This window comes from Chenopodium album, chromosome 21 (genome assembly GCF_948465745.1).
Source record: "Chenopodium album chromosome 21, dcCheAlbu1.1, whole genome shotgun sequence".
Lineage (NCBI taxonomy): Eukaryota > Viridiplantae > Streptophyta > Magnoliopsida > Caryophyllales > Amaranthaceae > Chenopodium > Chenopodium album.
The window spans coordinates 28,113,677-28,138,153 of NC_137854.1; the positions used below are offsets into that span (position 1 = coordinate 28,113,677).

A 24,477-nucleotide genomic window follows, 5' to 3' on the forward strand; every position below is an offset into this window, starting at 1 on the left:
TTAAAAAGCAGTTAAATTTATAAGGTCTTTCCAAACAAAAAAGTGAACATATATATCCCTTTGAAACAAATTTTCCTTTTATTATTTCAAACGCTTGCTTAAGCTTTTATTTAACTCTAATTTTGCTTTCTTTGGCTTTTGTTTAACCCCAAATATAGTCTCCTCTGCCAATACAATATCATTTACAAAACTTACATGGAAAAAATCTTAAGGGATATCACAGTACTAAATAAGCACATTTTTTTGTACCAAAAACAAATCTATTGGAACCAACTTGAATTTAGGCCTATTTTTTGTACCAAAAGCTCCCCCGTCCCTTGCCAAAAATCCCCTCCCTCGAAAAACACCCCACTGTCGCAAAAACCTTAAAAACTCACCCCTTTCTCGTAAAACAGCCGGTTGGCCCTCCTCTCACCCTCAGCCCCGGTTGTACGGGGAAGGAGGGGTGAGTTTTCAAGGTTTTTGCGGGAGTGGGGAGTTTTTCAGGGGAGGGGATTTTTGTCCTGGGACGGGGGAGCTCCGGCGAATGACGAAGGAGGGGCGGTGAGTGGTATGGTGGCTGGAGAAGGTAGATAATAGGTCTTGTGAGGTGGTGGAAGTGGTAGCTTGTTTCCCTTTGTTATACAAAACAAACAACATAACAAATTTGGGGGTTGTTCATTGAATTCCTTTTCTTTCCCTCTATTCATTCCATTCCAGTACCCCATGCGAACCAAACGGCCCTTGAATGGCTGGATGTGTACAATAATTATGTCAGAATCAACTGCGGCCAACTCTCTTCCATCACGGCTCTCGAAGCCTGAATCCGTATATTTTTTTTCTAGCATCTTCTCTAACACTATCAAGCCATCTACAAAACCACCCAAGTTTAAATAGTCACTAGAGCCACTACTACTGCACTAGCCTGTTGGAACTTTCAAAGTTATAACTCGAGTGGGAGTATTATTCCAGTATTAACGAAAGTTGGGATTATTCTACATAAATTAGACAAAGTTGGGATTATTTTTTCTAATTTTTCCTAGTTTATAAGATACATCAATGATGTGGGAGAGTGCAAAGTGGTGCCTCAAGGGTTGTGTTTAAATCAAATTCATCGGTACTCAACTACTCATTACCTATCATATTGTTTTGTTTATGACTTTGTACATGTAATGGAAGAACTGTTAAGATTTTTATATCATCCTTACAAACAATTTACAAAAATTAAAGCATGCACCAAAGAAAACACTTACAGCAACAACAACTATAATCTCTCAGGCTGTTATGACCCATTTTGGGACAACTTCATCTTAAGATCCTTCAAAGCATCTACAACTTCTGTATCCAGATTGTGTTTTAGCAATTTCCCTTGCATGGAAGTCGATCTGAAAATTAACTTTGGAATGAGATTGTACATCTATAATATGGAAAAACAAGTATGCAAGCATGACAAAAGATCAAGTCTACTAGAATTTGAAGCTGCTTAAAAGGTAAAGTTGCACTACAGCAACATCACATTTTACATAAATGACACACCTCTGCTCTTGAAGCATTCTCTCCATCTCCTTCTTTGAAGCCTTTATCTGTAAACCATAGCAAATTCTAAAGTCAGACAATAATGAAACCATGTCATCTATAATACATACATAAATAAAAGTAGTAATAATAAGAATAATAAATAAATAAAAATAAAATGGAAAATAGATGATATCTAGCCCATTTAAATTGGTGGAAAACAAAATAGATTCTCAACTATCAGAAACCCAGATTTTTTTGGTTGAACAGTGTTGGAAGATCAAAGAAAAGCCCATTAGACAGAGAAAAGAGCTAGAAAGATTGGTGACTGGGTTTTTTCTGTTTCTGGGGCCCAATCTGTTTGATGTGTAAAGATACTTCAAAAAGCTACTCAAGAAGACAAATATAATGTCAAGTTGATATCTTCAATGATGGCATGCTCCATCAGAATTCAACATTCTCACAATATCGAACTACAAAGACTTGTTCATAACTAGCACCTTGAATTTACATGCAACTAGGTTTTAAGACTGGGCAATACCCTTACAAAATTAATCAGATATTGCTTGGTTCAGTGGTTATGAATTTAATATACAAACTTGAGGCTTTAGGTCAAGTCTTGCACAAAACATGTATGTGCAATAATTTTAATTGTATGTGAATCACAAAGTAAGATATCTAGTGGCTTCTAAATTTATTTAGGAATACTTTTTAATATACTAGTACAGATGATTTGCTACAAATCTTGCTTGTATCGATCAATACTTTTTAATATATTAGTACAGATATTTTCACCAACTCGTTTTTCTTCATCAAATAATTCTACTCTTTCCTAGCATCTCCAATCTTCTTTTCCAATGGGTTCCTAAGTTGATGAGTTCATGATTAGCACATAGGCAAAATAAATCGACTTCGTCAACTTCATTTCTGTCACCGTAGATGTGTGGGTGTGTTCGAAGATGAGGCTGATATTTCATTATATTTATTAATACTAATTCTAAGACCATATTTTCACAATACTCTTCTATAAATACAAAATTTAAGTTTATAAGGGTGTGTTAAAAGGTAACAACAATTTTGAATTTTGTAAGCTACTAATAAAATCATTGCCTTGTAATTAAAGGTTTGTTTGACACTAATAATTATAATATTGTCTTTCTTCTACTTATTAGCACTCCCAGAAAAGGGTGAATTGTTATTTCACTTCAACCCATTGTCCAAAGAGAAATAGCTTAAAAAACAGAGGAAGCATCACCTTTGAAAATAAAACAGAATTGTGAAACCATGTTTACAGCCCATTATATTTTAGCTTCAGGATATTAAAAAAGGAAATTGTGCTCATTTGTGCACCGGATAAGAAAAGCTTTCACTGTTCAAGGTTACATCCCATTAGTATTTACATCAAGATACAAAATTTTATTAACTTTAACTCTAACACCAACCCCATCCCCCGACCTCACAAAACATTTTACAAAACCATCTACAAAATTCAAGAGAAAAGTTCCAACACCTTCCCAAGCAACCAATGAACACAATCCAAAACAACCAAGGAGGTCAGAGGCTGCATTATTTTGAAATTTTGTCGCCATCAAGTTGTGGAGGAGGAAGAATGTAATTTAATGTGCCAAATGCAAAGGAAGTTAGGGGAGGGCACGGGAGTCGTGCAGTGGGGGGTGAAGATGGCGATGATGAGTTGTATGGGGGGATTAATGGATTAAGGTTACATAAATGGGGGTTGCGAGGAGGTAGCAACATAGATATCGTGTGGCTTTTAACATTTCACAAGATGTTGATAAATCACATGGAGAAAATAAGAGAAAATAATGTTATAAATATCAGTTTGTCAGCAAACCTCAGTAACCAGTGCCTTGCTGCTCCAAACAAAAGCTCCCTGAAAATATGTGAAATCAACATTAATTATTATAGATGAAAGATAATATAATGCTATCTCAAATACATGCATGCATAAACAAATGTGAGTTGTTCCTCAAATTGACCAACTTGTGAAAAAGAGCACAAGGTTTTCCTGCTAAGGGTACAATAGTTCACATCTGATCTTCCCTGGACTTGCTACTCCGCTCGTTAGCTTCTGCCTAAACTTCAAATTTCTTAAGATTAACTGAACCAGCCATAGTCCTTGAATGAAATTGCTGTATTGAGAAATCTCATGAGGAAAAATGGTTGAAAGTATGTCCTTCAAACAATGTGTATTACTTTAAATGATATTTTATAGGATTGAAAATAGATAACGATTGAAAATTGTAATTAAGCTATTGGTATTTAGCCAGAAATGGCTATCAATTAGCATGCATAATGTAATTGGACTTGCAGCTTAGCATAAATTGATCTTATGCACAGAAGCAAAGAACAAACCAACAATAAGCAAAATGGACGAAGCTCGTAGCAAGGCCGCATTATCACATCACCATAAGCCAGCCTAAAGGTCACGGGCCACATTAGCTCTTCACTGTTCGATTGTACGCAAAGACGGATCCAGGGGCGGGCCTGCCCTGGCCACGGCCCGCCCCATGCCCAGAAATTTCAGTTTATATAGTTAATTGTAAAGTATTTATACCTGAGTTGGTCTCTAGCCCTTTAGTGTCTACTTTGGTACAATAAGTAGTGGGTTCTATTCCTACGACAAGTGTATTCTGTTTTTCTATATCCTTTCTTTTATCTATGTAAGTTTTTAAGATCAAATTGTCATGGGAAGGCATGGTACAAAGGTATATTAATGTTCTTATTAGGTTCATCGCTAAATGATTGACAAGTGTATTACTTTTCATCATAATCTAACAAAAAGGTTTATTCCTAAATCAAAGAACCTTGCTAGAGTTCCCTGGCCCTGCATGAATTACCTAACGCATCTCATGATTCTCACCAATTGAGAGGATTAGAACATTGTTTAAGAATTTGACATAAGGACAATGACAATGGATATTGATCCCTCACTATAATGAAATTTCTTCTCCATGTCTTCCCAACTCAAACCTCCCATAAAACAGTGATAAATCAACAACGTAAGATATGTGCAAACCATTCAGCATTAAATGTAACCTTTACCCAAACACCACAACTAACATTAGGTATGATGTGTTTTAAGAAGACTCAATTCGTACCCTTAATAACAATACCCTAAACAACCAATGTTATCTCACACAAATTGCATCCTCACAATAACATACACTTCTTTAGGTTTCTTTTATTTTTCTTTTTCTCCAATCTTATAATATCAACTTTTTAATATAGATAAGAAAGTTACACAACTAAAATAGATAGCTAAACTGAATTACATTTCCAAACTTTCTTGCTTCCACTTATTATATTCCTATAATTTCTTACTCTTTCATTCATTTTCCTTTATTATTCAATAAAAACTACTGCATTTGGTATTTGAGGAGATAAACCCATAAAATAACTCTCTCGACCCAAATCACTACATAATTTCGCTTCATGACATAATTAAACCTTTCTTTTTTACTTCCGTACGATCAACACTTTATGCTCTTCAACGACATACCCATCCACATAACATATATTATTGTCAACTTTCCTCCTTTGTAAACTAATATATTAACATGATACACTTTATACCATCTTCCACTACCAATGTACTTATGTTCGTACTTTGTCAACTCTCCCGATGTTAACAAATTAGCACATGCATTGGGTACATATCTCAACATTGTTGATGGATTGAATAACACCATTATGGAACCTCATTTGCATATTTCCCATGTCTTCAACAAGTCACTACCCATGTTTATTTACCCAAAATCACCTTATAATTAAAAGCTATCAAAAATTGTTTTGTCACGACACACATGAATTGAGGCAACAAAATCTAACATCCACTTACATGGAACCATATCCTCGTTATCAATTTGAGTCATATATAAATCATCACCATAAACCACATAGGAGAAATCACCTTTCGTTGTTCACTTTCACCTTGCCCAAATTTCCTTATCTTTTATCTTTTAAATTCTTCAAGTTTTCTTATTTTGGGGCAATTACATTGCATGTGACCCTTCTTACGACAATAATTGACACTCTAAAGAGCTATAATCTCTTGGCAAAGATTTTAATCTATATTTTGGGTCATCGTTTCTCCATTTTCTCTCCCTCTTTCAAAACCCTCCACAACATCTATTTGTGTTATCATGTAGCACATTTTTCCCTCACAACTATTGTTGCTTCATTGAATGTAATTTTCTCCTTTTCTCCTTTCCCATAGCATAATGGGCATCTAGAATTTTGGTGATGAAGCCAATAACAATAGGGCATGCTCTCACAACTCCTATCTAGAATTTTCTCATTGGCATCTTGCAATAACACACTAACTGGGTATTGTGATTTTGTAAACTTATAAAATATTCCATTTTCAATTCGCACAATTCCCAATAGTCACCGCAAATTCTTTGCAGCTTCTCTAAAATGGCCACCTCTCTAACAAGACCTTCAAATCCATCTAACCTAAGATATCATACTACATATCTTACATAGCCCACTCCAACTTGTGTGCTTTCCTTCTCCACACATACATCCAAATTATTTTATGCTAATTATCTTCAACAATAATCTTCCGCGCTATGAAATTTTGGTGTACCTGTTTCATATTTCCTTTACGAGTTCCACTAGTTACTCTTTACCTTCGTCAGAATATCATCCTCTTAACACCCACTCTAATGAATGGAAAGAAATTAAACAACAATATACAAAAAGTAACACAAAATATTTACAGGAAAACCCCTTTGCAACGATAAGATACAAACCACTGTTCGAACCTCCAAGAACAAAAACCTTAATAATATTGATGTACAAACATAAAACACCAAAACTATTGTCAAGTACAATGTGTTTAGGGCGACTACAATTGGTACCCTTAATAATGATACTAGTAATCTGATCAACCCTCACCACCTAATGATATGTTTATTCTACACCAATTACTCCATAAAAAAATATAGTTTTTTACGTTTCTTTTGTTTTTCATCTTCCCCTCTCATCATTTTTATAAAAACTTTCAATATAAATAAGAAAGCTTCACTACTAAAATATATAGGCTAAAATGAATAGCATTCTAAAACTGTCTTGCTTCCACTTATTACACTCCTATAAATTTGCTTTATTTTTCATTTGGTTTCCTTTCTTACTTACTACTTCCTCCGATCCCCTTGTATTGTAGCTGGACTTTTACACTATTCACCCACTCTCTTAGACCATCAATTGTGAATCATATGTAAGGAAAATATAGTTTGTGTGACCTGTTAGATTCATCTCAATTCAAACTTTAAAACATCAACTTTTTATAATTTTTACTTATTGAAAATTATAGATGATAATGGTTAAATTTGTGTGATGGGAAGCTTAAAACTCAACATATTGCAACGTTTATGGTGCAGGGGAAATACAATATTTGGCATTTGGGGAGATCAGCCCTACAAAGACTTTGGTGCTCTTTTTGTAGAATATGTAGCCTCTACCTAGTCATTGGTTAGCTTATAAGGCCTTGAACTATGTATCATGATGCCCTAAATATGGCATGTTAAAATCAATATGAAGTGGCAAGACACAAAAATCTTCCTAACTAGGTTAGTTCTCGTGCCATGCACGGTACTTTTCAATAATTGATTTTAAAAACATGACAAATTAAAAAATGATAAAAATATTATTTGTTGATTTAATATTCACATTTTCTTATTTAAGCTCGTAGCTTCTATTACATGGTAGAAAAATCAAGAAATTAATATATAATTTTTTTTTTTTTTTTTGTAACAAATGTAAATAATTTATAATATGTCTTTCATTCCTTAACAAATTGTCCACATCCACATGTCACAAATTACTTGTATGTTAAGAATATTATTTTTAATTTTTTTGCTTAACTTATTAGTTGTCAATATTTTTTTTTTGGAAAGCTAAATCAAATCTTCTACTGTAATATATTTCATATGTAATTATTACTTATATGTAGAATTTTTTTTTTCTTATATAAGTTTTTTTTAAAAAAAAATAAATAAATAAAATAAAAATAAAATAAAAAAATTAGGGACACACCAGGAAATGACGCGTGTCATTGCTGGTGTGTCTTTTAGTATATAGTATTGATAGGAAATAATTAGTGTTTTACCTGTCCATTTGGTAGATATTGATTAAAATAAAGTGCAAGGAACTTCAAGGTGCTTTAATTAAAATATCCCAAGTGTCTAGAAATTTTTCATTCAGGTATCATCTACTTTCTTTCGACATATAGTTCAAGCCTTCAAGTTCTACAAGGGATAAGGATGATTGGAGAATCTTTAAGAATGAGAGAAACCTTTTCCAATGAACTTCCCTCATCATTCTTCACATTTTCCCAAACTCATTGCTTATAAATTAGACTTAGAAGATTACATACCGCTCCATGAGCTGCATGTTGTTGGGCATGATCAGAAGTCACTACCCAAACCTTGGGACAACCATCCTCCTTTAACGCCACAACCTGGTTTCACAAATAGGAAAGACACAAAATGGAAAATTATGCTAAGCACAAGTAACAATTCCAAGCAGCATAACTGAACAATTGGTCTTGTATGGATCCGGTCTACAATAAATTATTGTAGACACAAAATTTGACACTTTCAAATAATATAATCACATTCTGGATGATATAATCACTTGTTTAAATGATATAATTATCTTTGTGTGAGTCATATTTTGAATTATATAATCTCATATTAAACCATTTAATGAGATTATATAATTATCTTTAGGATGATAAAATTTAAAAATCATCTTTTGAATGATGTAATTTACTATTTGATACTTTTTATAATGATAAATTCACTTTTTGAGTGATATATTTACATAACTGTTTCAGGATGATATAATCACTTTTGTAGTAATATAATCACATATCGTATGATATAATCACATATCGTATGATATAATCATATTTCGTATAATATAATCACATTTCGTATGGTATACTAGAAGGTTGGGTCTACAATAAGTTATTGTAGACCGGGTCTATTCTAGTCTTTACCCAGAACTAAATCAAATAGACATTAAAGTTAGAGCAAAAAGATAAACAAGTGCTAGTTTGATAACAAGTGCTAATTCTTACTCGGTATATTAAATAAGATAATAAAAAGTACTTCATCGGTCTAGATAAGTCGGCAAATATTCCTTTGTGGGAAGTTTCTTCTTAACTGACACGTTTTGATTTTGGTAACGTATACATGAAAATATGTCAATTCTACCCTCACTAATTTTTCTTACCCCTCTTCTATCTCCTTTCACTATATCATATCAATCCTAACTTTCTCACTCCATCATCATCCTTAACATCAGCTTCATCTTCTTCACAATAGTTTTACCTGTTTAGTCGCGTAAACCCTTAAATAATGAATTGATGAATCCTTTTATTCAATCTAGCACTTACCTAGAATATAAATTGATGAATCCTTTTATTCAATCTAGCACTTACCTAGAATATAAATCTCACCTCGTCTCTCTCTCTCTCTCTCTCTCTCTCTCTCTCTCTCCCTCCCTCCCTCCCTTGCGCTTCCACCTTTCATGGTTTGACCCTTTCTTTCCCTCTCTCCACAAAAAACAAGCATCCTTTTCTAATGGATAGAATCTCGAAAGATGCAAAGTGCGAAAATTGCATGTAAGAGTTCATATCTTTTTCACCAGCAACGTTTCTGACAAGTGAATCTAGGCCATGATCCATAACCAAATTTGGAACCCTTACTGGAATTACCGCCCTTTTCCTACCATATCTCCCTCCTTTGGCTTCTCTGGAGATTTTTCAAAAAGGGAGTCTGGAAATCGCAACCTAAGACGATGGTAAGGAGGGCAGTGTTGGGTGGTAACGAAGACGAGGAAGAGAATGGTTGGGTTTTTAGTTTGGAAAGGGAGTGGAGAGAAGGTTTTAAGGTGAAGAAGAAGGTTGGGATGGCTAAGGAATAAATGACAATGGGTGGGGTTGCAACTGGTTGTTCTGTTAACTTGTCAAACAGATTAGCCATATGAAGGTAGGTGCGTAAAGGTAAAGGCAAGATAGTATAAACACTTTTTGTCTTTTTCCTTTCACTCTCACATCACCTTAATATATGTGCCAAAAGAAACCTTTGAACTAATTTGGAACAGAGGAAGTATACTAGAGGACGCTGATATTATGATGTATCACAAATGATAGATGATATTACTTGGGATTAGTGGTTCGTTGAAATGATAATTGATAGAGTGCTACATAGTAGGACTGTGTATATGAGTAACTTTAGAAAATTTCAAATCTGCTCAGATTAACTGGGTTCTGTCTTTTCTGATCAGGAAGTGATTATCTAATGTTTAGCTCACAAAATCCGATTCTAACAAGACTTCTCTTTTGAGCACAGATTAGTTTGTAGTATACAGAAAAGTAGAGGAAAAGAACCAGCAGAGAAAGAGGAAGAACGGGAATTCAACCAGGAGGATTAGGAACGTTCAGGTGAATTATAATCTTCAAAATTTTCTTAAATGCTATGGCAAATAGAGTATGCAAAATAATTCATGTACCTCCTTTTCTATCCATGAATCAGCACAAGAATCCCCAGAGAAAACTATGTCCACCCTACAAAATAAAAATTAAACAGTTGTAAAAATTGCAACATGAACATAGAACACATGAACTAACGGATTACACTTTTGTCTAATCAAGAACAAAAAAAGAGTCAAATGAAAGAAGGATACAACCTAGAAGGAGAAGATGCCTTCAAAACTGAAAAGTGATTATGACAAAGAGAGAGATAAAATAGGAGTACACAGTGATTTAAATAACTTTTGAGAGCCTAGCCTTAAGGAAACTGACAGTTATTTTATTCCATAATAAATCATGAGGATTGGCAAGTCCTGAAAAGATAAGAGCATCCCATTCCAGAAAAATGCATTTGACCAATAACCTTCTCCTTCCCCCACCACCCCCCCCCCCCCCCCCCACCATCTCTCTTAAATAGTCGGTTACATTCTCCATTTAAATGAACATCAAGTTATTCTGTCCCAACTAGCATTAATGGAACTTTAACACAGGCTTGTGGACTATTTGTTAGGGCTCTAAATCTCCGTGTAGAAGGATGAACAAAGCGAGGAAATCACGCATCAAAGGTTGTAATCTTTAACTATTATGTAATTTGCAGTTCCATACTATGTATATGCATGTGATCCTTGTTTCAGTGTTATGTATGTGATACATAAAATTTCGCTTAGTATACCTAAAATCTACATGTATTACAATTATGATTTTTGGTGATAAGTTAGTTATGGTTTTTCATTTATTAGTTATAACTTATAGGATTGGGTATAGTTATGATTTTTGGTAATTAGTTATGATTTTTAGTAATAGCTACGCCTTTTAAGTTATTATATACAATTTTGAGTTATTAATTATTATATAAGATTTTGAGTTATTAGTTATGCTATTTTCGGTTTAGTTATAATTTTTTAAATTTAGTCATTGTTTTAGAGTCATCAGTTATCGTTTTCGAGTTATTAGTTATGGTATTCGCCTATTCAGGTTAGTTGTGGTTTTCGAGTTTACAGCTTCCTCATGTTTATTTCGTATAATCAGTCATTACTCCTAGTCTGTCACACAGTTATGGTTCTCAGACTTCAATTTGGGGATTAATTAATTATTGGGGTGTAAATAATGGTAATTAGGGTTCAAAGGGTGAGTAAAACATTGGTATAGCCCCCACTAGAATAATTGCATAAAATCCATCATATTTGATATTAGGTAGTTATATTTTAGTAAAATAAGTTGTTAAGGTAGCTATTTCAAAAGATATTAAGTAGTTTTTCACAAATATTCCCAAGAGGTTCAGAAGCATCGTGAAGGGTTACAATAAGACTTCTACAAAGGGTATTGGTAGTATTTTTTGCACCACCATTAGCCCTCTTATGTTAATATTATATTTCATGTGGGTTCAAGAGAAAAAATTAATTAATCTACTGCCTTTGCTGGTCATATAAACTTTTAGCACAAACCCCCACTCTATTTTTACAAAACAAAAAAAAAAAGGAGGCTACATTAGTAAAGCTGGTTAGCAACGGAGCTGGAGAAGTATCACAATCGCATGAGAATGAACACATTAAAAAATAAAACTTTAGTCAATTTCTTAAGGGAAGGAGATAGAGGTAGAGTTGAAACTAAAGGAAAGCATAAAAAGGATATGGATCCGAAGAAAAAGATGAGTCAAACATGAATATAGAACTAGTACGGTAAGACCATAAAAATAGTCTCCTTGAAACTCATTAAGCCAGAAAGTTTTCTAAGATGCCCAAGAATTAAAAAATGAGTTTAATGAAAAAATACAAACAATTTTGACCTTTTTTTTTTTACTATTAAATTACAAGATGTGTACTTCCAAAATATCAACTTTTATAATTGTTACAAATAAATAATTTAAAATATGAATGGTCAACGCTGTGTATTAACATGCGTGACAAGTCAAAATGGAACAGATAAAAATATAGACGAGATAATTATATATTAGTGCACTCAAGTAAGCACTAATTGTTGATCATGAATAGCCACTGCTAAAGAATTCAGCAGCAGCAGCAGCATCAAGAATACTACAGACAACACAACTGGTGACTTTCTTGCTGTACTCTTTCCATAGAGTAGCACAAAGCTGTCATTCATACATTTCAATTAATCTTTTTTTTTTTTTTAAGTGGGATACATTTCAATTAATCTGATATCATATTTGTCAACACTTTCAGCTTAAGGGTATGATTCCAGGGTTATAACAACTTTTTTTTTTTGTCACTATTGATGCTTGAAAATAGCCAGTATCTCCGAATTACCAATGATTAGATGACCACAACAAGCTAAAGAAGCATAGAGAAAGTCACTTGAGCTTTAGAAGAGCATACCCGGCAAAAGTTTCTTTGTGAGTAGGTAGTCCAGACATCATAGCATCAAATACAGTCACCACCTTAACTTCTGTCAAAATTTTTAAAATTACGATATAAGTAGTGGCGCTAAAGTGTTAACAGCAAAGTTACAACCAAAGCAAGCCATGCCATTTCAATCAAGTATACACACAAACACACACACAGACACATGCAAATGCTACAGATTTTCACATGTTCAATGGACAGCTAGTGGATAGGCTTTCTTCTTTAGATACCCAAAATTCAATCTATAACATTAAGGAACATTTTAGAGCTATTTTTCATGTAATTAGTTGATTTACAATCCTTAATTATGTGACTATATATTGTTATTGTTATGCAGAAATCTTTAGTCAGTAAATTGCAAAATCTGAGAAGCAAAGCACAAACCTCTTACCAAGCTGAACTGGACAAGTTCATCAATTAACTTTTGCCGGGCTATATCAAGTCGTCCACTACTGAAATGCTTCTTCAACTTCACCCAATAGCCACAAACATTATAACCATCAACAAGCAATACAGGGGCAGCACAGTCAACAATCTGATTTGTACTGCATTAAATTGTTGAACAGAAATATCTTCATCAAAAGCTGAGAAGCAAAACTTAAATTAACTATAGGTTTGACCCGGGAGGAAACTTACTAATAGAGTGCCAAGGTTGGATCCTTATAGAGTTCTGTATCTGGGGGAAGGTCTTCCTTCTCCACCTTCTTTCGACGATAGCTAGTAGCTGGCTTAGGTGTGCTGGATTGTTTACTCTTGAACTCCTACAAAAACAACTATCTGGAGATTAAAGGTCAAGTCATCAAAACTAACCAGAGCTCTTCATACACTAGAAATTTTTGATACCTTCCATAACTTCAAAAATTGCAAATTTTGTTTAACATTTGTTGTGATCCTTGGAGGAGGTTCGGAATCCTACAGAGGGCCAAATTAATCAACATCAAATCTTTGTTAGCAGTCCTCAAGAAAGATGCATTCACATTAGTGATCAATCGATGCAAAGTTTTAAGCAACTTGACAAATGAAAACTTGAATACTGTCTGAGATATATTTCCCAAATATAGCAAGTTGGAACTGTAGTGAGACACTTCAGGGTATGAATTTTTAGTACAGTTATGGTGATGCAGGAGTCTTGGACTAACTGCATGTCGAGAGAAATAATAGAATATAGAGGAAGAGAGAAACTAATAGTGAGAGAGAGAGATCAGAATTTAGAAAGAAAACCAGAGGATCATATTTTTCTTGAATGATGTTTACAGCTCTGTATTCATCTATGTATGCAAGATAACAAGACAATCAATTACTGTACAGGAAAAAGCTTCTTCTAAACTCTAATCACCATAACTAATTTCCTGAAATTCTGCTGACTTCTTAAACTACTTTTGGCATGAAAAATCCAACTAATAAATTAAAGTGAATTTGGTGCCTAAAACTGCTTACTTCGTATATTGTAACATTATAACACACGGGCAGCTTGAGGAATAAATAAAAACGAAGTAAATGTGTAGAGAGAGGGAGAAAGAAAACAGGCTTCCTATATATAGAGGAGATAAGGGACGGATAAATCATGAAGAATACTGTTGAGAATGTTAACTTACTTTAGTTTATTAGTTGAGACTGAATCAATCATCCAGAAAGCTTGATCTGTTATCTTTAATTAATGTAATTCCCATTTCATCAATCAAAAATCTCGACTTGTTCCTTTGATTTTGGTCTCGATTTTCCTTTTTATTAGTCATAACCAGTACTTCTAAAGAGACTTACAAGAATGAGAAACAAAACAAGAGGAAAGGAAGATGAAAGAAGGTACTGATGCTTTGACACTATAATTTAGCCTATGTACCATCATCTCCAAGAAGAGTAGCAATAGATTTCAAGAGTATGTTACATCAACCCAAATAGATCAACCTCAAAATTAGATACCGTTTCAGCGTTTCCCTTTAACCACCACTTCAAAGGACATTCACCTCCTATATATAAACTTAGACCAGAAGCGAATAAAAAATAATCATTTCTCTATGCAGTTACGTTTGTCAAGTCGAAGGATGATCTAATGAGACATAAAATTCAAACTTTCAAAGGACCTAAAAGAAGTAGATAATACTCGAAATTGCATCCACTTGTAACTTTCACTCTTTTCTTGAATATAAGCTATGTAGAACTTTATTTCATTCTCAATATCAGCTATGTACAATTCAAGGAGGAAAACATCTATTGTAAAGAACACATTTTCTGATTAGTAATCTAAAAAAAGCTGAAAATGAAGAAAGTATGTTACAGTGACCACAAGTGAGAGGAGAGGTAGGGAGTAAAAGCCTTCACGTGGCAAGCGGCTTTCATGTACTATTGTGCACCAAAATAAAGATATGACACATACAGCTAAAAATACACCACCTCTACAAAATTTAAATCTATGTGTCATAAAATTGCCAATAAACCAGCTTCATAGTTTATATAGTCTTAATCTAATTTACTGTTACCAGAAAATGATAAAATAAGATAACAAAAAGTGAAAGATCAAAGTCAGAGAAAGGAGGCAATCTGGCTCTTCTTACTAGCCATAATAGTTACACCTACGAGCCTTGGAAAAGCATCGGCTATGCAGGATTTTAAATTTCTTCTTCAAGCACATTCCCCATTTGTATCCCCTTTTTTTGTCACTGCTATGCAGAGAGGCAGGAATGCAGGATATTGGAGAAGCTTCAATCTCAATATAGTCATGGAAGATAATTCAGAACAATGAAATTTCCATATTATAGCAACTACAAGCCCTAAATAAGACTCTGTAAATATCCATTACACCTAACCATCAGATAAATTTTCTACCTTAATCATGGAGAGCAATGCAACAAATTTTAATGCAGCCTGCTCTGGCCCATTTATTAGGGGACCAAGAGAAACTAATGTCGCAACTTTGTATTTGCTGTTCCACAAGCCAGTAAGCCACTGCTGCAGCTTAGCTTTCTTTAAAAAACATAATAAAGAGATTCAGAACTTAGAACATCAAAAACCAATCACTACAGGACTATTCCTAGTATTCTCAGAAAGAGCCCCATATCCCACTCCTCACTTATAATTCTAAACCCCTCAAAATATTTCGAAAGCTACACTCAAATATAATATTCCCAATGCCCACCCCATGAGACGAGTAGATGACAAATTTTGAAACCTTCTTCTTCCACTATCTAATGGCTTAAAACCTCAACCTCATGCTTCCATCTGATGTTTTATTCTATATAAGCTCGTTATCCCTCACTATTGGAAATCCTAAAAGGCCACTTCAGCTAGAGAATCACATACATAATGCTTAGATGACAAGAGCTCGAGATCTCCGATGCTATTCAGATAGGCATACTACTACAATGGCCTACAAAATCCCTTTTTTCTATCCTCTCAGACCTTTCTCCATCTGGTGAACCTACTAGCCTGAATAGTGACATGATAATGAAGCAAACAGGTAAATTGACAATGCTCTACAGCACGCAAAACTTTCCTTTTTATCATTTAAATTATTAACTTGAATCCCCTGGGTTGATGGATCTAAATCATCTTATGCAAATTTTAATTAAACTATTTGTAAAGCAAACCATTTGAAAGCACAGATAATAAAAGCGTGTGTCCATCTTATAAACATTGTTGTAATCAGTACAAAGAATCATACACAGATCAACAGAGCTAATGAATATAGAAACCGTGAAAATTAAAAAACACAAGTTTGGATTCATATGCAAATAATTATTCCCTCCATTCAGAAACAATATACATATTATCCTAACCCCTCATAATCAAGTAAATGACACAATATTACTCAAAAATTTTACTCAGTATATTCTAACTTGACCATTCGCAAACCAACCCCCAAAGAGAAAAAATACTCAATCTCATTTTTCCATCTGTTTCATAAAGATGTTTTAAAGTTTCATATGAAGTCTTTCCACAATAATGTTCCTGTTTCCACCTTAATCCTATAATGACAATGAAAAGTCTCTAACCTTACCCGACCTCATAGGTCCACTTTATCTATCTAATACTCCCTTCGCTCCTAAAATGTCACTATAATTTGACTTTAACACAACTTTGACCACATTTTACTAAAAGATAAAAATCAATTATTACTGTGTCACAGGATATCAGTGGAGAAAGTCTCCACCAATAATTACTCTCCTCACTAATGAGAATAACAAGTATCCGCTTATACTTTTAGACCTCATGTTGGTACAAAAGCCAACATGAGGTCTTCAAGTACCAACAGTCTTGTTCGTTTTAAAAGTACCAATGGACACTTGATATTGTCATTAAAAAAAAAAAAAAAAGAGAGTAATTATTGTTTTAGACAACCTCCTCAATGTATACTCTTATTTATCATTTTTGTATACTTCTATTAATAATTAATTTTATAATTATAGTTAAACTTGTGCATATATACTAGTCAAATTATTGCAGTTGTCTCTATACAAATATCTCACTCTACCCCCCATAAAGTCAAATGGAACCTACTTACATTTTTCAATTCTTGATCTTTGTACGTAAAATGACATCTTCATAGAACAGAGCAATTACAAATATGATAATAAAATCAATTACAATATACTTCTGGTGATCCTTTTTGTTCTACTCACTTCCGGATTAGAAAGGTTCAAAAACTTCTCATGTAAAATCTATTCATGCATGTATGTTAAAAAAAAATTCCCGTCAATTTTCCTCTATTTATTTGGTGAATGTGCCAAAATAAATAACCTTATTTCATTCAATATAATAATTTAAACAAATTTCCGTCAATTTTCCTCTATTTATTTGGTGAATGTGCCAAAATAAATATTCTTATTTCATTCAATATACTACGTAATAATTTAAACAAATTTCCACTAATTGAATTTTCCAATGCATGATTTCAATTTTTATCCATCATTATCTCTCCACAATCACCTCTTATCCCTCTTTTTTTCTTTTTTCTTTTTTTTTTTGGGTATTAAATAGTGGAACTAATTAATGGAAAAATAGAATCACTTTTATAATGGTTTCCCTTATTATGATTCATTGTTTTTTAATTAAATCCTCGCTTTCAAATGTGAAGAACAAATAGGACATAGGAGGGAGTAATATTCTAGTTTAAAGGCAATCATTTCCAAACATCCTAAAATTGTATAGGCAATCATTTCCAAACATCCTAAAATTGTACAGATTATTTACCAACAATTTTAATCATTATTCCCCAAACAAATACAATTCAATCCTCAAATATTAAGTAAACAAATAATCCTCTATAATTAAGCTGACATGCAATTAAATTAGCAAATTACTCACCAATTATTAAAAATAAAAATATGGTTTCAAAAAAAAAAATGTACCTTCGTGGATTGAGATTTCTTGACATTGCCGGCAACAACAACGATGCTACAGGGTCGTAACGTTGATTTCATAGTTTCAAAGAGTTTGGAGTTGCAGTGAGAATCATTCGTCTTTCCGCAAAAATTATGAGATTCATACAAAGATTAATCAATTTTTGAATACTGTTTGAATTGTGAAATTGAAACCGCAGTTGAATACTAAAAGTTGGATAATCGTCTGATGGGGAATGACTGAGAGTATTGTAAGCCACAACCCACAAGAGGAAGTACTAATCATTCAAGGTCTGTGATATATGAGAAAATATATAAGGAAGGGTAATTCAGACTTTTCGCAAACCATAAATGTCTAAAGTACTTCTGTAAATCAAATTAATACTCCTAGAGCTAGTGGGATTAGAGCATTGCCATGCCACATAAGCATTTAAGCTAATTATCATTTTAGCTACTTTTTGCTCCAATGGCTAGCTATTAGCTTAGTATTTAAGTGAGTCTCACTTCCTTAATTAGCATTTGAATAATTCATTTATTCTATTTTTTTTAATGTTGATTATTCTTTTTTAAATGTTGAACTGATCATTACGTTAATCTATGTTGAGCATTTGGAGTAATCTTTTTAATGTTAAAGTTCTTATTTTATAAATACATAGTAACGAAATGTAGAACAAATAGAGAATGACTAGTTAATGGTTACAGAATATGGAGAATATACTAACATTTAGGATTAAAATAAAAAAGGGTTTTTCTACATTATAAACCTCCAATTTTCCGTTTTCTACGATGTGTCCTCCCTTTTTGAGAAATCTACACTGTAACCTTAAAATATATTTAATTTCTATATGGTAACCTTGCCGTTAACAAATTCCGTTAGTGGGGCCTACTCACCATTTTATAATATTTTTTTATCAATTTGTGTGTTGAAAATGGTTCCGTTAAAGGTTTTGGGGGGTACTTTGGTCCAAAAGATCCAAATTGAGCTCAGATTTAGTAAAATAATAACACAAATGCCTCGTTTTGCATATTAAAAATGTCTCGATTTGTGTGTTTACGTATTTAATATGCAAAACAAGACATTTGTGTCATTTTTTTTGTGAAATCTAAGCTCAATTTGAACCCTTTAGGTCCAAAATACCCCCTAAAACCTTTAACGGAACCAAATCTAACACGCAAATCGATAAAAAAAATATAACTAACGGAATTTGTTAACGGCAAGGTTACCGTACAGAAGCAAAATGTATTTTAAGGTTACAGTGTAAATTTCTCAAAAAGAGGGGGCACGACGTAGAAAACGGAAAGTTGGAGGGTTATAATGTAGAAAAACCCAATAAAAAAAGTTGATCAAAACTTAAAATTTTAGGGAGATTTTTCCTCAAAAAATTTTTTTTTTAGGGAGATTAATTAAGGTCTAAGCCTCCAAAACGACTCCAAATATGCTCTACTAGATCCGTGTTTAGTTGATGATGCATATACTTATCTTGAATGGCTACATCTCTTTCAAGAAATGCTTGAAAATCCAATGCATGCCCTTGATGAACATCTTCGACAGTTGTTGGTGAAAATCACCTTGATCAAAGTTTTTGGAGTATGTGTGGCGTTCATCTTCAACAATCATGTTATGCAATATAATACATGCATCCATTATGTCGTGTAGTCTACTTTTATGCCAACAACGTGCCACTCCACGAACTATTGCAAAGCGAGCTTGAAGTACTCCAAATGCTCGTTCAACATCTTTTCTTGCACTCTCATGCCTTTGCTTGAATAGAAGCCTTTTAGGGTCTTGAGGTTGTGTAAAGGTCTTGACAAATGCAGCCCACTCTAGATATATACCATCTGTAAGATAGTACCCCATATCATAATTGGTTTGATTGATAGTGAAATGAACCTCTGGAGCTTTTCCTTGCAACTTTTCTTGAAACAAATTTGATCTACTCAATACATTGATGTCGTTGTTTGACCCAGCAACTCCGAAATATGCATGCCATATCCATAGATCTACTGAGGTGACTGCTTAAAGCATGATTGTTGGGTACCCATAATCACCTCTAGTATATTGCCCTTTCCATGCAGTAGGACAATTTTTCCATACCCAATGCATACAATCAAGGCTTCCAAGCATACTAGGAAAACCATGATATTTTTCGTGCATTTCAAGTAGTCGTTGGACATCATTATAAGTAGGCTTTCTCATGTACGCATCTCCAAACACGTCTATAATAGCACAAAAAAATTAAAATAAACACTCTAAGGCAGTGCTCTCACCTATTTTAATGTATTCGTCAACAGCATCAGCTGGACTGCCATATGCCAAGATGCGAATAGCAGCGGTGCATTTTTGAAAGGGAGACAACCCCAGTCTTTTTGCAGTGTCAACTCTTTGTTGGAAATATTCAGAATGATCAATTTCAGAATGATCATTCCAAAACTGTTTCCAATCAATGTAATAATGTAGCAAACATAACACATTACTCTATTCCATACTTTGCCTTAATAATCATGCATATTTGGTCGTGATTTTTCCTTGTGCCTTCATCCATAGTCGAAGTATCCTTGAGTAGTACCTCAAAATCAGTTTGACGAACATGTTCTTGCATCAATGTAAGTCTTTTTGTAGCTAAATCTTCAAATTGATTCCACTTTTCCTCAACAATTTCAGAACTTGTTTTCTTACCCCCCCCCCTTCTTCCTTCCGCAGCTTTCGCCGCCTTCTGACCAATCAGACGTTCATCTAACAGTTGCACATGCATCATCTTTTTCACTAGTATCATGGTTAGAGGTATATGTACCCGACCTTGATAATTTTGTTCTCTTTAATGAATTGCTTTGTTTTGTGGAAAATACTTGCCATTTCAGATCAACGTGTAGGACTTCCCAAGCATGTAGGTAGGAAAACTTTCTTCCCTCATTTACGTTCAGAAAACAAAATTTTTGCCTTATTAATGATGTCTTCTTCATTGTTCCCACTTGGATGACTTTCTTTTCCTTGTATGTAGCACCCATTAAACTTACTAACATCGGCACTCATTTTGAACCAATGGTTAAACAATTTATTAATTGGTATCTCTGGCCCTTAGCTTCTTCTTTCCATGTATTATAGTATTCAGCTATGTTTTGCCAGTACAATTCCTTAGTTTGATGGTTGCCTTTGATTGGATCCTTTGAAATGGTTATCCAACTCTTGCATAAACCAACGTCTTTAATTTGGCTCCATTTCAACTTAATAGTTTTGTCATTACCTTGATTGGTTTTCTCAGCATTGTAAGATTGACTAAGAGGAGTTTGGGATTCGTCACCCAACCTTGTAATTGGAGACTCTTCATCATCCAGCCTAATAATAGGAGACTCTTTGTTGGTGCTTAAGTCTCCTATGACATCTCTTCTTGTGTTTTCATGAGCCAAATCTTGTTCATGAATGATTGGAGGACATGTTAAAAGTCCCGGATGAGTTGGACGATAATTGACAGGCTAAAGTCGTATCACCTAATCAAAAATAATTACCTAAGTCCACTAGCTTATGCAGATAGGGAAGTAGGGTCGAATCCACAGGGAAACAAGTCTTTCTACTCCTAATTAATAATTATAATCTAAATTATTAAAGTACCAATATTTGTTGTGATTATAAACTATACTACGAAGATTATGAGTAAGGAGAATAATTAGGGAAGAAATCAATAATAATAAAGCCTAGGGCATAGGTTCACTAGTAAACAATATTCCAGGGTAAAACACAATAATCAATCATCAATGCATTAATTAATCAGATCATAAAGGGATTTCGCTAGGTATTACAATGACAAAATTAATTTACCGGTATTAAATCTCATCTCTCGAATCTCGACCTAACCATTTATAAATTAATCTGCCTATTGAAACTAAGCCTAAACATCAATTCTCATCTCTCGAATCTCGAATCAATATTGCTAAACTCATACAATTAAACCTGGCCAAATCTAATTGCATAGCATTTAAACAATCAATAGGAAATCAATTAAGCATTAATAATCAACAATCATAAAATTACCCCTTCGTATTATTTATTAGATCCCCATAAACCCTAGAAAAGGAACTACTCAGACATAATTAAAACCAAGCAAAACATAATAATTAAACAAGACATGAAGAAATTGAATGAATAAAATACTGAGATTAATTAAGAGAGAAATCGTACCAAGACGGCGGAATTACAATGGAGTTTAAGGAACAAGAGGGAAAATAAATCTAGAGAGAGAAAGTCTAAGTAGAGAGAGAAGGAATTAAAAACTAGAGTAAGAGAAGTGAAAAAGAGGTCCTAATCTTGCCTAATAAAATTGCATTAATACTAAGCAAGCACTAATCGTTAAACAAACTGAACGGAAAATAATAAACTCCTAGGAACACTCGCGCCCGATCGGGCAGTGGCTCGCCCGACCGGGCCCGCCTTTTTTTTCCTCAAGTGTCTTCTCGCGCCCGGCCGGGCGCGTGCTCCGGGCGCGGACACTCTTGAAAGGTTGCTTCGCCCCGCCCGGCCGGGCGCGCCTTCGGGCGCCCCTATTTTGGTTTGGGCGAGGCTTTTGGGCCTCGAGTCTCATCCTTTGGGCCTCCGAACTGAGCCCTTAGTCACCGATTGATACCTCCGATCGGTCTTGGGCTATCGAATGTGGTCGCGGTCTTCCAATACTTGTAGATGCTCCTCGAAAACCCGGGAAAATGCTCCAAGTACGCAAATTCCTACAAAACTCAAGCAAAACTACCAAAGCACTGGAAAACACAAATTAGTAATAAAAGTGGCTCGTAGGAGCCAAAAACACTACTAATTACGACCAAGAGACGGGGGTAAATATATATATAAAATAAACACATCAATAATCTGGCCTAACTATGCGAGGATGATATGTTTAGAAATATGTCTTTTGTGGATATGGAGTCATAGGACTATAGTAATTCTCAAAAGGATGATGAAGAACCAGTCGAATTGCAGAGGGTTGAGGATGTGAGAATTTTGGAGTTGGAGCATGAGAGTTTTGATTTTCAGAACTAAAACAATTTTCTAAATAATCATAGTAATACGGGTCTTCAAAATTATCCATATGAAAATTAGATAGTGCAAGAATACTATGTATTTCAGAGTATGGAGAAACAAGTATAATGAGTTGCAAATTAAATAATGGTGCTTTTTTTTGAAAAAAAACTAGCTGTTGTAAAAATTAGGTAGCAAATAGAAAGTAGATGTTGTAAAATATATTTACCAAATAAGTAGTAGTCGTTGGATACAAATTGCATGGGAAAGGCTTAATTGGTGGAATAACCAATTTATTTTGGCAAGCTAATTTGCTAAGCCAAGCTAATTGTGTTTTTAAGCTCCAATGGTCTAGCTAGTAGCTAGGGAATTATTGAAATTGCAAGCAAGTCCCTAGCTACAACCATTGGAGTTGCTCTTAGTGGAAGGCTAATCGGAGGAAAGAGAATCTAAAAGTAATAAAATTGGGTCCCACTAGTTAATGAATTAAATATTATAAAAGCTTTCCAAATAAGAAAATGGAGCAAATATACAAAAACAGCTGCAAAAGGAAAATGGAACAAATATTTAAAAACGGAGGAAGTACCATTGTAATTCAAATAACAATAGATAGTTGATTTCAACTTAAAAGTTAGAGAAAATTTCAAATAACCTATTAAGTTTGTCAAACTTCAGTAATATTATTAATAGTCTCAGTGGTAGAAAATTACGGTTCAACAGTATAAAAATAGTATTCAGTGAAAGATCTCATATAACCCGATTTTTCTTAAGCAAATTTACTAGTTGTCTTGTTAACATCTATTATATTTTTAAAAGGGTTTTTCTATACAGTAACCCTGTTTTTTTCACTTTTCTACGTTGTGCCCTAACATATATGACTTTCTACACTGTAACCCCAATATACTTTTTGTTTCCATAAGGTAACCTTGCCTTTATCCTACTGTTAAAAAATTCCGTTAGTGGGGTCCACTCTCCATTTATTAATATTTCTTTTAACGAATTGCTATTCCGTTAAAGGTTTTGGGGGCTATTTTGTTCCTTAGGGGATCCAAATTGAGCTCAAATTTGACAAAAAAATAACGTAAATGTCTCGTTTTGTGTGTTAAAATGTGAACACGTAAATCGAGACATTTCTTAATAAGCAAAGCGAGACATTTACATTATTTTTTTGCCAAATCTGAGCTCAATTTGGAACCCTAAGGGCCAATAAAGCCCCCGAAACCTTTGACGGAATACCAATTTGATAAAAAAAATATTAATAAATGGAGCGTGGGCCCCATTAACGGAATTTTTTAACGACAGGATAACGGCAAGGTTACCGTATGGAAGCAAAAAGTATATTGGGGTTACAGGATAGAAAGTCATATATGTTGGAGCACAACGTAGAAAAGTGAAAAAAACAGGATTGCTGTATAGAAAAACCTTTTTTAAAATTATCAATCTTAATTTTAGTAGTTGCATCGATTTGGTATTAGAGCCATACACATAATTTTAATCTAAATAGTAGATTAAATTAATAATTAAGTAAAGCTAGAGAATAGTAGACCTTCTACTGAGTGTAAAAAGCCTGATTGTAAGCACTACTATCATATACCTAAAAATACTAATAATTTTGGCCTAGTACTTAATCATATTGTAGATCAAATTGGTGAGGTTAAAGTAGAAGTTGATAGCATACATTGTCGTTGCATGAGCAGTGAACATAAGCTATTAACAACA

General features: G+C 33.8%; 1 protein-coding gene across 2 annotated transcripts; it reads right to left on the bottom strand.

The window, feature by feature from the left end:
- Positions 1 to 1,048: 1,048 nt before the first annotated feature.
- On the bottom strand, positions 1,049 to 18,011 carry LOC145601664 (uncharacterized). 2 transcript variants are annotated; one of them, XM_081657714.1, is made up of 10 exons: positions 17,766 to 18,011; positions 13,264 to 13,332; positions 13,057 to 13,181; positions 12,805 to 12,965; positions 12,394 to 12,463; positions 10,039 to 10,093; positions 7,895 to 7,978; positions 3,347 to 3,385; positions 1,516 to 1,562; positions 1,053 to 1,364 (listed from the first exon to the last, which is right to left on the bottom strand). In XM_081657714.1, exons 1-10 carry the CDS (start codon positions 17,835 to 17,837, stop codon positions 1,262 to 1,264), a joined length of 825 nt encoding a protein of 274 aa, XP_081513840.1. In that variant the 5' UTR covers positions 17,838 to 18,011; the 3' UTR covers positions 1,053 to 1,261. The 2 variants fall into 2 exon arrangements, with proteins under 2 accessions (XP_081513841.1, XP_081513840.1); XM_081657715.1 differs by lacking the exon at positions 7,895 to 7,978 and having other exon boundaries at positions 1,049 to 1,364.
- Between the last annotated feature and the right edge of the window lie 6,466 nt (positions 18,012 to 24,477).

Bases quoted from the DNA above. Each gene is read 5' to 3' on its own strand.
- LOC145601664 (XM_081657714.1), bottom strand. From the start codon at position 17,837: ATGAAATCAACGTTACGACCCTGTAGCATCGTTGTTGTTGCCGGCAAT. The intron at 13,333-17,765 runs GTACATTTTTTT...GGCCCTCTGTAG, and splicing joins AGAAATCTCAATCCACGAAG to GATTCCGAACCTCCTCCAAG. The intron at 7,979-10,038 runs GTACATGAATTA...TTGTGAAACCAG, and splicing joins ATTCATGGATAGAAAAGGAG to GTTGTGGCGTTAAAGGAGGA.